Here is a 14882-nt window from a genome sequence, read left to right as displayed (position 1 = left end):
AAGCTGGTGACATACAGAATGTCATTTCATCAACCTCCACCACTCTGACATAAGTGCTGGAAAATTAAATCAAACTTCTTCAGACTTGTTGCATCCACCTCTAACCATGTAGCCTCTATTAATTAAAGAAAAAAAGGTGTAAATTATTTAAAGATTCTATTTTTACTGTATTTTATTGTCTTTCACCATTATTCATTATGTTGTTTTATTTTATTGTATTTAACAGTTGTGGGATATGACACCAGTAGTGTCTTGATGTTACATCAGTGGAACTTGAAAGGTGATACTTACAGAAGAAACAGATTTCCTAACCCTAATTATACTGCAGAAGATAGGCAACACGGGGCGCACATGGCAGATGAGAAAGGAACTGATGTGTTTACAACAACTTTGTCCTCTGCTTGATCCAGGCTGAACATTTGCACGAAGACTCTTTCCACTTCTTCTCAAAATATACAAGAAGGTATTTTTTTAACTAACGGTTTGTACGATCTGACTTTGGTTGTCTTGAGTTTGTTTGGAAAAATCTGAGTGCAGTGCAATTTTTAGTTTTTATATTTCACTATGTCAAGATACTTGCTGCTTTGTACAGAGGGTTCTTGGGTTGTGTCTTCCTCTGTGAGTTTTCAGTGTCAACCGACTGTGTAAGGCAATCGGCTCTCCCTGCAGCCAGTACCTGTTGGTTTGGGATGTTTCTGCTGACCATGCTCTCTCCAGAGGAGGAAATCCAGGCACTGTCTCTGGGTGCATCACCGAGGAGCTGATGGACTATTGCAATTCCTAAAAGGGCTCTACCATCTACTTGTCCTAGTGGGCATTATCCAGAGAGCATTCGTTGGTCTGTATAATCTTCCTGCCTCTTCCTTTGCCGCACAAGTCGCAGAACCAGAGGTCAGGTTATTCAGCAACTGATTTCTACAGAAAACTGAAACAGTTTTCCAGCTAAGAGCATTACAAGGAGCACACAGACTTGTTTGAGTTTGATGATGCTGACAGTCTGTTTCAAATGAAATTAATGGCAACAGGACCTTTTGGGAGTGTGTGCATGGAGGGGGGCAGATCTAAAACTGGTCTAGATCTGAAAAGTCTGGTTTATCTCTACCTCTACCTCTACCTTGCACAGCAACATTTCAGCATTTATACCTGCCTGTGTTGTTGAAAATTAATTGTTTTTCCTGTTTTCCTTATGGTTAGTCATATTTATTTTTTTAAATGCTGATGGTTTTTATTAATTTCCTCTATAGATGCAAAAGTGATATTGCTGAATGATGCCCATTGTCCTGTTGTCATACTTTACAGTTTCTCTTAAAAATAAACAGTATTTAAAAACCCGGATTGACCAAAATTACCTTTTCAGAATGACATTGTCAAGGTGAATAAACTAAAAAAGCCCTTTTATCCAAAGGGACCTTCTCTGAAGAGACAACTTTCCGTTCCATTAATCCATGTTACTTTTTAGCATGGTATTACTCATGCACTTCAAAGAAAATGGTGTAGAGAACAGAACTGCAGACCAGACCAAAGGCTTTCCTGCATCTCCTCTTTCAGCAGGCCTTGCAGTTGTAGCTGCTGTGACACAGCACATTGGTGGTGCTCAGTCTTGCCCTGTTTTGGACTTACCTTCTTCCCTCTGTGGTGGAGAGGCCATGACATTTGCCACTACAGAGCACATTGCCACCTGGAGAAGCCTTGTGTTCTCTCTTGAGAGAGAATGCCAAAAGAAAATAAAGCTTCTTCTTTGTTTGCCCAGCAGCAATTCACTTTTGAGGAAAAAAAAATGCTTAACTCAATCCATGGTATTAATTCTGGTCCAGTGAGCTGCTGCAGTAAAGGGTGAGTGGACTTCTGTGTGCATGTCACAGGACTTCTGTGTATTTTCAGGGAAAATTCTCTTCTTAAACATCCTATAACCTGTGATGAAGCATTTTGCAGTCATGTTCTCTGAAATAACACCACCTTGGGTTTCCTGGTCATACAGCCTGTTGTTGGTTTCCCTCTAGACAGCATATTTTAAAGCATATTTTCAAACATAATTCACACAGTTGTATTATTTTTCCAGCTTGAAAGTTGTTTTCTCAGTCCTCCCACTTCCTTTCCTGGAAACTAGATGCTTGTTTCCTCTTGGAATGCTTTTCATTACACCTTGTGCATGTTTTCTGATGACTGAAGTGCTCTTGGCTGTCAAAGCTGTGCAAGATGAGCAAGTGGCCTGCGTATTTCATTCCAGCTGGAGAATATGTACAAAGATTTGCTGGACTATGGTGCTCCATGTTCCCTTGGGCTCAAAGACCTGACTTGTGCTGTGCAGGGAGTGCATCTCATGGTGACAGAAACACGGGTGGACTGAAGTGAATTTAGATTGCTGTTAAGTGCTCGTTTCCTGAGGAGACAGCAGCGGCACCACGTCTGGGGCTCCAGCATGAGTTGTGCTCACACTGATGGAGTGGTGGAATCAGCAAGCTGAGGATGTGCCCCTGGGTCAACACCTACTCCTGAACATGGCATGTGCAAACAAAGGTGAAGAACTGATCCCAAAGGAGACCACATTTGAGAGTGACTTGTTTGGACTGTTCTGCAATAAATTCATGGCCACTCCCCCATTGTCTTCCAAGGAGTCATGGTTTCAATGTTGCTTACGTGTGGATGTGGGGTATGCAAAACCTGTTTTGCAAAATTTTCCTGGCTGTTCTTTCTGACTGAATGACCTGCAGGGTTATCTGGATTTAAGCTAATTATCTCCTTATCTTGCAGTTTTAGGACAAACTGCTCTGGGCTTAGAAAATTATATAAGCTGCAAGTGAAGCTGAGGGGGGAAGGAAAATTTGTCTCTTAAGAGCTGTAGTGTTGAAATATGAAGGGAAAATAGATGTATCTAATTCAATAATTCCCTTACTTTCCAAATGAAACAAGAAGGATTTGACAGTGGGAGAATCAAAATGCCTGCCTTCCTCTTCTGCTGTGTTAGAGAAGCAATCTCAGTTTCTTCTGTCTGCTAGATCCATACAAAAAGAGATCTCTGTTGCCTGGTCCTTTTTTCCCCATTTTAGTTGCCGAATAACAAATCTGAGCTATTTTTATGAATTGCATTATTGGAGGATGGGAGGAGGGTGTGTTTTGATACAGGTGTAAACTGTGCAGTGCCACATATCCACACACACTCTCGAATTAAGCCAAGCCCCCTTTCCCTGGGGCTGCTGAAGGGCAGCAGGTTTTAGTGATACCTTGTGCTGTGACAAGGGGCACACAAATACTGCTGGCCTCCCTCTGCTGTACATATCAGAAAAGGTGAATTTCATTTCTCCCTTAGCTGGTGCTTCCTTGTGGGAAGAGGCAGTGTTCTCCAGAGCATCTGCCTGCTATTCTTGGCTTTAAAATGAGCAGTGTCTGTAGGGCTTAGGCAGGTGATGGGAGTGGGCTCTGGTCACATACACAGTGCCTGAGCAGCTTGCTAGAGTCACTTGTGCCCCCAGTGGGGCAATCTGAGCTCCAAACTTCAGTCTTTTTAAGCTGAAAATATTTAAGTGAAGGGAAAAGAACATGGGCATCTGCTTGCAGTATAGCATTGATGGTCCTCCTCCCTTTTACAAGAAGACTTAACATCATGGTTCGATGTTGAAACAGAGTAGTGACAGGGCTGAAAGCCAGCCAGTGTGACAGGATGATCCTGAACAGTGACATAGGTGTGCTCAACTGTGAGCACCTTGTCTGCAGCTGCGTTTTGCAGCCAAGCCCGGGTGACCTCCCTACTCTGTCCTGAACCAGAGGCCATCACCTGGATGTCAGCATGAGGACTCTTAGTACCTCAGTAGTGGTTGCTGCACTTTGCCTGAGAGGTTGACATGAGCATCTCCAGTCCTGGGAAAGGGAGGGATGTGCTCCTTCTGAGTGGGGTTGGTTGCTGATAAGAAGGTGGATGGGTGGATGTGCAAAAAGGATGATCCAAAACAGTTGTAGGGGGAAAAAACTGCCTTATGCCTGCTGAGGAAATAATTGTTAGAAAGGACTAATCTCTTTTTTTTTTTTTTTTTTTTTTTTTTTTTTTTTTTTTTTTTTTTTTTTTCTCACCTGTGTCTGGTTCTGCACTTCCTAGCACAAGAGAGAAATGAAACTAGTGAATAGAGTCCAGCAAAGGGCCACTTTGAGATTGTGAAAGGTCCTGGAGCATATCTAGGAGAGCTGTTCATCTTGGAGAAACAAAGGCTCAGAGGGATCTCATTAGTGTGTATAAATGCCTGAAGGGAGGGTGCAATGAGAATGCACTGGTGTCTAGTGACAGGGCCAGAGGCAATGGGCACAAACTGAAACAGATTTCCTCTGAACATCAGGAAACAATTTTTACTGTGAGGATGACTGAGCATGGGCACAGACTGTGCAGGCAGGTAGTCTGTGGGTTCTCCATCCTTGGAGATATTCAAAACCCAACTGAACAGGACCCTGGGCAACCACCTCTAGGTGACCCTGCTTGAGCAGGACCAGATGACCTTTGAAGGTTCTTTCCCATCTCAGCCATTCTGTGATTCAAAGTCCACCTAAAGCCTGTGTCTACTCTATTGCTTAGAGAAGGAAAAAAGTATCTTTCCTTAAATCTAAACTACTACCAAATCAGTCACTAACAAATATTAGCAAATATTACCTATGTCTGGCCTCACTCTTCCATACAGGATTTGCATACCAGCAACCAACGTTCTGTTTTGTAGCACATAGGAAATAGGGCTACAATGTGTGGTTTTACAGGCCACGCCCTTTCCAGGAGACCACATTGAGCATATGGGATGTTTTCAATTAGGACTTGGAAGACAGAACAGTAACAACAAACTTGATCCTTTCTTCAGGATGCATTGATGTGCTGAGGCCCTTCAGAGATGACCTCTTATGTAATATTGAGGAAGACAGGCATTTTTCTCTTCGAAACTGTGTCTTGTGAATGTTGGCAGGAAATCTTTGCTCCTCAGAAGGAAAAATGTAGTCTCTAGTTTGCCAATAACCTGAAGTTGTAGGATTTGAGATTAACTTTTTGTGATCACATGTGACTTTGCATTGCATTTTCCCAGTTTGGGGATTTTCCCTTGTGACCAGTCTTTCGCCATCTCTGAAATTTTGTTTGCTGCAGGACACATTGTACTGCTCAGAAGAGACTGAGTTCAATTGGAACTGCTGCCAAGTAGGGACACTGAACTCAAACCAAAATGAAAACAGAGCACAGTCCTGCCAAAGTCTGTGCAAAGAGGGGATACCAAGAAAGAATGTCACCAGCATACAAACAAAACCTAAAAGAACCAAAACAAAACAAAAAGCACCTACAGTATAGAAATGAATATTCATCAGAACTGTATAAAGCCAAACCATCCCCCCCATCCCAGTACTGTAAGCCAGGCAGCAGCCATGGTCCAGATCCAGAAGCCACATGGAACACAGAGTTGTTCCAGTCTATGACTTTGACTTCCATCTCTTGTCCTTTGGTTTAATTGCCAAATAATATTCATCTACCTCAAGTAGTTTTTTCAAAACTGCATTAAAGGCATAAGCACTTCGACATTAAGAGGATGAGGAAGAGACATATCACTACTCAGATGGTGCAGAAGAGGTGTCAGACCTTACAAAGATAAGTTTTGCCTCTCTCCAATTATTTGTTCTTTAGACAATAAATAATCTCAATTTATTAAAGGGTTTATCACCTTTATACTTACATTTTATAACAGGTCAGGGCTTCCTTCCGATGTGAAAGATCCATTGTTAACACCCCTATTTTGTCCTGTCCCAAGAAAATTCTGTGGACTTGCCACAGCCAAGTAATTAAGAAGTTTTCACAAATGAACAAGTACACTTCCTTGCTACATCTTTGTCATTAGCACCAGTTTTAGCTGTGGTTTAGTTTTCCAAAGGCTGAACCTTGTTTCTGACTGTTTAGTAAGTTAAGTTTGTCATACTGACCAATATCTTGTTTGCTGTCTTTTTGATTTTGAGGGATTTTATATGAAAAAAAAAATATATCTTACTGGCTTTTTTTCAGGTCAGTGTTTTGCAGGAATGCTTCTCAGCAATTTGACCATCATTTATACCAAATACGTTGTAACACTTTCCAGTATTGTTCCATTATGCAAATAAGTGTCTCTGATGTAGCTGAATGAATTGTGGTATCTTAACCCCACTAAATCAATTTCTATCCACTTTTGGCTATTTCTTTTCCTTCTCCATGTATGTAATGAGGAATTTGGTTTACTGAGTTTTGACTGGACCCATTCACCTGTTCTGTGAACGGTCATAAATCTGACAGCTGTTGTATGGACATGTCCTTTGCCAGGACAAGTTCTTGCCCTGAGTGCCTGGCAGTGGGTGAGCAGCCCAAAGGAAACGGTGCCTGGGCAGCAGAGGAATTGCATCATTCCAAGACTCCCTGTGGATTCTGGATTCTGAACTGAAGAGTAAAGGGAAGATGCTCAAGATTCTTAACCATCAAAGAAAAAAATACTTCCTGGGACCCTCTCTCCCTGAAGTTTGCACAAGTGCAGGTTTTACCATTCTTCTCCTGTTTGGACAATATTTTTATCTGTGAAATGGCACTGGCACTGCCAGTACAGCAAAGGTTTGTTTCCTCTGGCAGCAGGATAGAAACCTGTCCTGCTGAAGACCTTAGGCCAGGTTGACAGTGTCCCTTCATAAAGCTGAGCATTAGCTTTTGTTTTGAGAGAGAACAAACTTCTTCAGAGGAATACATCATTTTTAAGTTTATCTGATGGCTCCCTCTAGAGAGGAATATAAATACCGACCTACTTCACAAATTGAAGTTCTTGGATTTGATCACTTTTAGTCCCAGAAGCATTTTTGCTGCACCTGCTCCCTATCGGATCCGGTGCCTTTTCAAAGCCGCCTTTCTCTCATTGTCTAATCAGTGCTTTTTGGGTGACGGCAGGAATACAGAGTTTTCAAGTCATCTTATTTGCATTTCAAAACTATCTCCTGTAATCGGTTGCTGGCGCTGCTCAAATGTGCCCAGAATTACCTCTCCTAACAAAGCAAGAGATGGAAGCCTGAGACAAATGGAAATACTGTGAGCTAAGCTAAGGAAGAGGCGAAACTTTGCGCTGACAGAATGGAAACTGCTTGTCTAAAATGACAGTGGGTGACCAGCACTAGTTTTAGGTAAGTATGATCCAGTGTCTTGAGATGGGGTGCTTTGTTTTTGCAGGGAGGGTGAGAGAGTAACATACAGTGGAACTTACAGATTAAACTGCTTCAAGCTGCCTCCCTCCACTGTTCCATCAGGCTGTTCCCTGAAAGGGTAACTCTGTGTTCACTCTCCACTCACCAAGTTCAGCACTGCTTAATGAAAACTAGTACTACTACAAGTGCAAGGCTTTTAGAAAGGCTCAGTCATTACAAAAATACTAATTAGTACTTGTACTGACAGTTGAAATGGCTGGGAGTGCCCCCCACCAAAAACATTTATTTCCATTGAGGTTTGCAGGACTCATTTATCAGGCTGTAATGAAGGATACAGCAACTGCCAACAATTGGTATTTGCAGTTTACTCCAAAGCTGGGAGGCACGTATGGGAGCACCCCCAAAGGCAAATAAGAAACAATTTTTTACACCTTTAGTCAGCAGCAGGTTGATTTAGTTTATTTGGGTTTATTTTTAAACAATGAATAAAGATGACCCAGAAATGAAACTTAAAACAAAATGCAGTTTACAAAACTGTTTGGTACCTATTACATTGACCTCCTAAAATCTTCATCCAAGACAAAAGGAGAAGTTGCATTGGCCCCTGCATCACTGCAGTCAGTCCTGCTGCACTGATGATGGGCTTTGCCTTTCCATTAGGAGATATGGAAATGACCAACTCCACATGTGCCCTGTGGTGCTACATTCCTGTGCAAGATCCCTGAGAGCAAAAATGTCCCAACTACATGACTTCACAAAATGAAGAAAAATGTGAAGCCATCGGAGTGAGGTCAGTGTCATGAAAGCCTCAAAGCTGTCACAAGAAGTGTTGGGCTGTGCATGGACAGGAAAGGGTGGCAAGAGCAGCTGCTGTGCTTGTCATTCCATTCCCATGGACCAGGTGGGTTCTCAGACTCTCAGTGTGCAATGCTTAGCAAGGAGTTGTGCCACCTTCATTTTCTGGTCATCTGTCATTGTATGCTATTTTTATTTTGCTCATAAAGTTTTAAAAGTGGAGACTTGGGGGAAATCACAATCTACAACTTCCTTGTGAGGGGAAGAGGGGCAGGCACTGATCTCTTCTCTGTGGTGACCAGTGCCAGGGCCCAAAAGAATGGCCTGAGGCTGTGTCAGGGGAGGTTTAGGTTGGATATTACACAAAGGTTCTTCTCCCAGAGAGTGGTTGGGCACTGCGCCCCAGGGCAGTGGTCAGAGCACCAGCCTGACAGAGTTCAATTTGGACAGTGCTCTCAGGCACATGGTGTGACTCTTGGGGTGGCCTGTGCAGGGCCAGGAGTTGGACTCCATGCTCCTTGTGGGTCCCTTCTGACTCAGCAGATCCATGAGTCTGTAAATGCATTCACTAACATGAAGGTGCAAAGTCATTCTGGCTTGCACTAACACAAAGCCTCTCGCTGGCTTGCAGCCACATGCCATGTTTGCTCTCGTGGAATCAGGCTGAAATAAAGCATCAGCAGGACATAGTACCAAAGTGTGTGAGACTCTGGCCTTTTGTTCCTAGTTGCTGTTCCTATGGTTTAGTTCTTTTTAAATCACAAGTGCTCTTAAACCATAGCATGTTGCTCTTTGACACTGTGATCAAACTTTGATTAAAGCAGTTTTCTTAACTTTGGCTTCATTTTTAAGTTGTGACACAAAATGAAAAATACCGGCTATTCAAATACACTAGTGCAGAATGTGGCCTGAAATATGTTAAATATATGCATATATAGTGCAGTTTTTACTTTTATGAACTATTTAAATACCAGTCATTAGACTTTTCTTCTGTACTGCTGAGCTGGGAGCAAATGGATGTAAATACTAAATAATGCAAATGTTTTCATTAGCCTTGCAGCTGTTGGGTTAAGAAATGTAGTTACTATATATGCTTCCAGCCATGCTCTTGTTTTGGGTAACTGTATTTAAGTTGAAACCACAGAAAATGTTAATAGCATATTTGCAGGAAATAAACCTCTGTACAAGCTTTGCTTTTGTTTTCTTTCACTGTAGTACAAGGAGTTAAGTTTGTAAATGAGGCAATAGTTTGAATGCTGACCCAGCCTCTGCAGGAGGAGCTATGACAGCCTGACTTGTCTCAGCACTGCTTATAGTGGGAGAATTTTTCTCAGCACCTCTCTGACAGTAAAGTCTTTATTTCCAAGGAGATTGACAACATGCTGAAAAAAGCAGTTTTTTCTTAAACTGATACTTATTAGATCTTTGAATAATGAGGAAATACCATCAGCCAGGAGGAAACTAAATTATGTAAAGCAGGCATAAGCATCTCTCTCCTCTGTCCATCAGCAGTCTTTAGCTGCAATTCGCTGCAGAGAGCTCAAGAACATCTGTGTTATATTTGAGTTTACGTCCTTGGTCCTACCACACTGGTGTGAGCCACATGTGAAACAGTGCAGCAACTTGGCTGGGTTCTGGAAGCAGTTGGTTAATAAACACACTCAGTTCAGGAGAAAAGGTGTTACGTTTGTTAATAACAGTCTTGGCTTTGCAGTAAATCTGAAATAATTAAGACAAAATGAGTCCCACCAGAATATCTTAGTCTGAGCTGATTGTCTTCAGCACTATTAGAAAGATGCAGCACTGTAGGTGCTAGGTGTGTAGATCCAGTAAATCTCTGTGAAAAAGCCCATTTTTCCCTCTATCGATTTACAGTGAGAAAGTCAATCATTCAAATGTCCACAGAGCAGGTAAGATTAATCCTGTCCTCTCTGTCTGGAAGTAAACAGATCCAGATAAAATACAAGCCTCTCATGAGGAGGTGAATTCTCCTCTAAAGCCTGTGCCCTATCAGTGTTCCCTTCCCCTCTTAACCCATTCATAATGATAAAACAATTCCCTTTAATCTCTCTCAGAAATGGCAAGCAAGTACAACTTAGCATGTTGCTTCTTTTTATGCCTACAGTCATGCAGCCATTTCTCTGCTGGATCCAGCCATGTCTGGGTGTGTTGTGTTGAAACCTCCTACTTCATGGTATTTTGACATAAGTGGGATAATATTCAGCCCTGGCGCCATAAAGTAATGTGGAAGGCATTTGGCAGTGTTCCTGAATTCTTGCTGTTTAAACATGAGGAAGCAGATCACTTCTGCATACCAGCACTAATTTATAGAAACTGAAAGCCGTTAGGAATCCTTCCCTTTAAATTAAGCAGGTTCTGCAAGAGAGTTTCTGCCTTCCCAGTTACATGGTTGAGCCCAACCATCCTCATGCAGTGAAGGAAGCCACCAACCTGTCAAATACAGCAGTTAAAAGTTGTTTAAAACAGTCCCACTTCTTTCCTGAAGTCCTTCATGAAGGCTACTGAAAGTACACTCCTCTGCATTTCTTTAATGCTGAGTGTTCTAAATTATTCTAAGTAACTTTACAAAGCCTTAGGGTTTATTTAATGCTTCCCAATTTTTCTTCCAATCCAAAGAACACAACCCTAGAGTGTCTTTAGGCAGCAGCTGCATAGTGACAATGGGGAGAGACTTGGCAGCAGAAAAAAATGACACAGGTGCCACTCTACCGCCTCATTATGAGAACACCTGAACCTAATTCATTTTTACCAGGCCTGTGGCATCCTCAGCAGCAGGTTAGTCTGTAATTAGAAGATCTGTGGTGACACTGTGTCAGCAGAGACACTAAATTCCTGCAGAAGCTGCTTTAAACTTCTGGGAGAACTCTTCCAGCACCTCCATTAGTTTCTTTTCATCCTCTGGTGGACTGTGGGTGTATGCTAGGGGCAGGTGTGTAGGGACTGGTTGCCTGTCTGGAAGAAAAGAAGGAAAAAAAAAAAAAACAACCTTATAGGTACATTTAACTCTCTTATAGCAGAAAAGAAGTTTCTGTGATGGACTCTGTACTGCCCAAACATACCTCATGGTCTTGAAGCCAGGAAACTTAACCTTCTAGGTACCTGTAAATAATGCTAGCTAAGCATATGTTCTAAAACTAAACCAATCCAATTTGTATTTTGGAGCTAGAGTGACTTTTCTGTAGCACGATATGACCTGGACTCTGGAGCAAGCCCCCATTTGCATCTGGGGACAGTTTAGGAAAAGGAAGGATTCCTTGTGGGGTTATGCCTGCCCCTAGTGCAACACCTGCAGGCAAAGAGCAATAGCTGGCATTTGTTGCTGCAGGCAGATGATGTTTTTGCACTTGAAACAACATTTTTCCTTGCCTGTTGGATAACATTTCTAGTACTGTACAAATCCCCAGCTGGAACTTCGTAATTAGGATTATTTTCAATCTTAAAATGCTTACTTTCATCCTTAGAAACAATGGTTAAATTCTAAATGCAAAAGAACTTGGGCTTATTGCTCACTCGCCATAAGTGACATGTATCCAACCAAGCTTGCACAGTTTGATGCTTTGCTTGCTTTTCCAAATCTCCTGCCTGTCACTCCCTCTGTAAATACAGCTGTTACCACCATCCATTCTAAGGGACCTTCCTCTCCAAAACATGGCATGCAGAGCCTGGGAGCCTTATGACAATGCTGTCAGGTGTCTCTGGAACAACAGTCAGAGCACTGGTGCGGCACTGTTAGGTCTATTTAGCGAACCAAACTTCTGCAGCAGCCAGCTAAGACAGAAAGAACAAACTTCTGGGCAACCCTGGGCAGCAGATTTCCCTGGAAACCTATCAGGCTGCCACCGGGATTTCCAGGAGAAAAGAGATATTTGCTCACTTACGAGCAAATATTTACCTGACTGCACACACAACACAAATTCTGCTCATGGAAAACTGAGGACAGAGAAACATGCAGAGGAACATTCCCTTCCCCATCGTTAATTATGAACAGCTTCCCATCTAGCCATGGTGCTTTCCAGTAGCCTGTGCTAAAGTTTAGGAACTAGGTAAGAAAGCCAAGTTCAGCATCACAGAGAAGATGCTTCTAGTCTTTGGAAAGCAGGTCGTTGTTAAACATTTTTTATATTTTAGCAGATGCAGAGAATTATGGTAGTACTAGTCATGTTCTCACTTCCCCTTTATTATTTTATCAGGGAAAAAAAAAAAAGCTGGCTTTGGTTTGCTCTCAGAGGGAACAGTAAAAGATAATGCAGAAAATGGAGGGAAACTGTGACTGATTTGGAAAATGGCTGCCTAAGACCAGAAGTGTGGAGTTTGTGGCAAAGTGCTCCTGCACCCCAAACCCTTCACTGAAAGGGCCTGAAGAGTGGCCATGCTAAGCTGTGGCTTCCAAAAGGCTGTAGGAGCAAGAAGTAACTGCAGCACTATTTGATAAGCACAAGACACAGACTCAGAACTTCTCTTGCAGCTTTAAAGCAGTCATGCCACGATCAAAGCTCTCAAAAGTCAGTAGCTTTAGCTAAAGAGCCAGAGCATGCTCCCTGTTTACCAAAGCTGGGGGTAGACAAAGGCCAAAGGGAAGAGCCTGGTGGAATTATGAAAGAAACAGAAAGAACACCTGAGCAGAAGCATTAGGACCAGAAGAAAGAGACTGAAGGAAGAGAAAGGCAAAGCCTAGTCCTACGAAGAAGGCTGACCAGCTGGGGTGTGGGTTTTCTACATGCACCACATGCTGACATGAAAAATGTCTATTTAATATCTGTCAGCCAACCCTGTGGGACAGAAAGGACAAAGTCACCCCAAAAGTCTGAGCAGAAAAGTCTGAGCTTCCTGCATTCTTTATAGAAATTCAGTGAATCAAGATTTGAGTGCCCCATCCAACAGAAGCACTGAGCTTCTCTCTTAATTTCTGGACTGACCTGCATCACCATTGAGGCATCCCTGCTTCCAGCTGCTCCTACAAAGATGCCTGTCATTTGCCTGGAAGGAAAGAAAGGCTCTGCCCTACTTTTCCATTCCCTAAGCTCACAGTGCCAAAAATGCCACTGTGCTCAAGTCTTTGCCCAGTGTTAGACAAAGGGGGAATTGGCAGTTTCTGCTAGCATGGAACAGTAGGAAGAAAAGCGGAGCCAGCTCCCAGTGCTCTGTGAGAAAAATGCTCATTTCCTAGCATCATAGAAAATGCTGTTTGACTGCTGTGATTCACCTTCCCTTGGCACAGCCCTACATGCAGCCATTTTCATTACAAAAATCCCCAAGCCTCCCTAAAGAAATGCTTTGAAGTCTCTATCAGGTACTTTAGAGGACAAAAGCGGGAATGTAACAATTTAACACGATGTTCACTCGAACACTTAGGCTCGAAACAACTGTGAGGAATGCTTTATCCTCTGCACAAGCTGCCTGGTGCAGCCTCCATCCCCTTCCAGGCCGGACAGGAATGCTAAGCTCAGGCAGGCTGGGGATCTCCAGTGTGTGCCCTGGGAGACACTGCTCCTCACCTTGGAAGAACAAGCCGCTGGGCAGCTTTGTTGCCTCAGCCGACACGGCCAACCACAGGACGGTGTCAGCCCCCTGGGCCTCTGTGCGCAGCGAGTTCTTCATCCTCTCGTAGAAATCGGGCATGGACGACCTCACAGCTGGAAATAGAACAGTGGAATGGTGCCTGCATGCACAGCTTTTTTGGTATCAAAACAAAAAAAACCCAACAGATGCAAATTGCCATATTCTATGTAGGAAGGAGAGGAGGCATCTCTGGAGCTTATGGAAGAAAATGAGAATTTCCCCCTATCTGGGAGTAGGATAGCTTGAGGGAGAATAGCACTAAGCTGCCAGATGATCCACCACTTGTTTGTTTGGGTCAAATTACAGGGACAAAACTGACAACAGGATCTGTAGGAGGTTTCCTCTGCCAATTCCATTCTAAACCATGAAGACAACAAACAGAGGGGAAATAGAAATTCCAAAAAACAGTATTCTAATGGGATTTTTAGGTCCTATATTCTCACCAGTTTTAGAAAACCTGTTGCCGCATTGTATTTAAAAACTGCTTACTTCCTGTCTAAGCTCTGGCTTTATTTTATTTTGTCCAACAGATGATGACTGTGGGCCCATCCACTTTAGGTGTTTATTTTTGCAGGTTGGAGAGTCTTTGAACTTTAAGGTGGGATAACTTTATGGTTCATTAAGTTTGAAATCCATAAAGGAAGTGCAAAAATAAATGCATTTTAAAGAAAAAGAAATACTAGGATATTTAGTTGGAAAGGGCTATTTTCAAGCATAAAGTAGGGTAAATGCTTCTGTTGTCAGAAGCAAATTTTGGAAACTGCATCCCTAGAAAAGACCTAGAGATGTAACTGCTATTCTGCATCCCAGTTGGGCACTGGGGGCTGGAAACACTGGGGGATGCACCGTGCATGGTGCATGACTGATGTTGGCCCTCCTGCTCAGGCACAGCCACCAAAGAACAGCTGCAGCTCAGACAAAGGGCTCAATGGTCAAACTGCTTCTCAACAGCAGTAAATGTTTAGAGGAAGAGTAGAGGGCTTGTACAGTGGTGCATTCTCCTACATGCCCTCCCAAATTCCCAGTGTCTGCGTATTGGTACTTACAGAGGCAGAAGCTCCATCTGTGTGTTTAACAGTTCCACTACAAATGTAACTTAAAGGTTGCCTTAAAGAACCGTGTCTCTGCTGTGCATTTGTACGGGGCTGGAAGCATTCACTGCCCATTATTATTCCCTAGATATACACAGCTAGCAGACACTGTGCAGCACAGAGCCACCAAGGGGATATAAAACTACTTCAAGCACCAGTTTGGAGAAAAGAAATTACTGCACCTGTTGGAAAAATATACTAGGATGTCTCATTTCTCTTTGCTTTTAGACTAATGCTGAAAAGAAGAAATTATTG

General features: G+C 42.7%; 2 protein-coding genes across 6 annotated transcripts in view; one reads left to right on the top strand and one right to left on the bottom strand.

Moving 5' to 3' along the window:
- WDFY2 (WD repeat and FYVE domain containing 2) overlaps positions 1-1331 on the top strand; it is a 60766-nt gene extending 59435 nt beyond the window's left edge. For all 3 annotated transcript variants that reach the window (XM_063392033.1, XM_063392034.1, XM_063392035.1), the window contains one exon: positions 227-1331. In XM_063392033.1, the coding sequence (XP_063248103.1) occupies positions 227-256 (30 nt within the window). In that variant the 3' untranslated portion in view covers positions 257-1331. The remainder of the gene's footprint in view (positions 1-226) is intronic.
- A 6262-nt stretch (positions 1332-7593) lies between these two features.
- Positions 7594-14882, bottom strand: part of DHRS12 (dehydrogenase/reductase 12) — a 29241-nt gene continuing 21952 nt past the window's right edge. For all 3 annotated transcript variants that reach the window (XM_063392037.1, XM_063392039.1, XM_063392038.1), the window contains 2 exons: positions 13473-13610; positions 7594-10929 (listed from right to left, as the gene is read on the bottom strand). In XM_063392037.1, coding sequence (XP_063248107.1) covers positions 10802-10929; positions 13473-13610 — 266 coding nt within the window. In that variant the 3' untranslated portion in view covers positions 7594-10801. The remainder of the gene's footprint in view (positions 10930-13472; positions 13611-14882) is intronic.

The sequence above is a fragment of the Prinia subflava genome, chromosome 3, assembly GCF_021018805.1.
Source record: "Prinia subflava isolate CZ2003 ecotype Zambia chromosome 3, Cam_Psub_1.2, whole genome shotgun sequence".
Lineage (NCBI taxonomy): Eukaryota > Metazoa > Chordata > Aves > Passeriformes > Cisticolidae > Prinia > Prinia subflava.
Note: the sequence above shows the minus strand (reverse complement) of the source record. Positions and strands in the feature narration are given on the sequence as shown.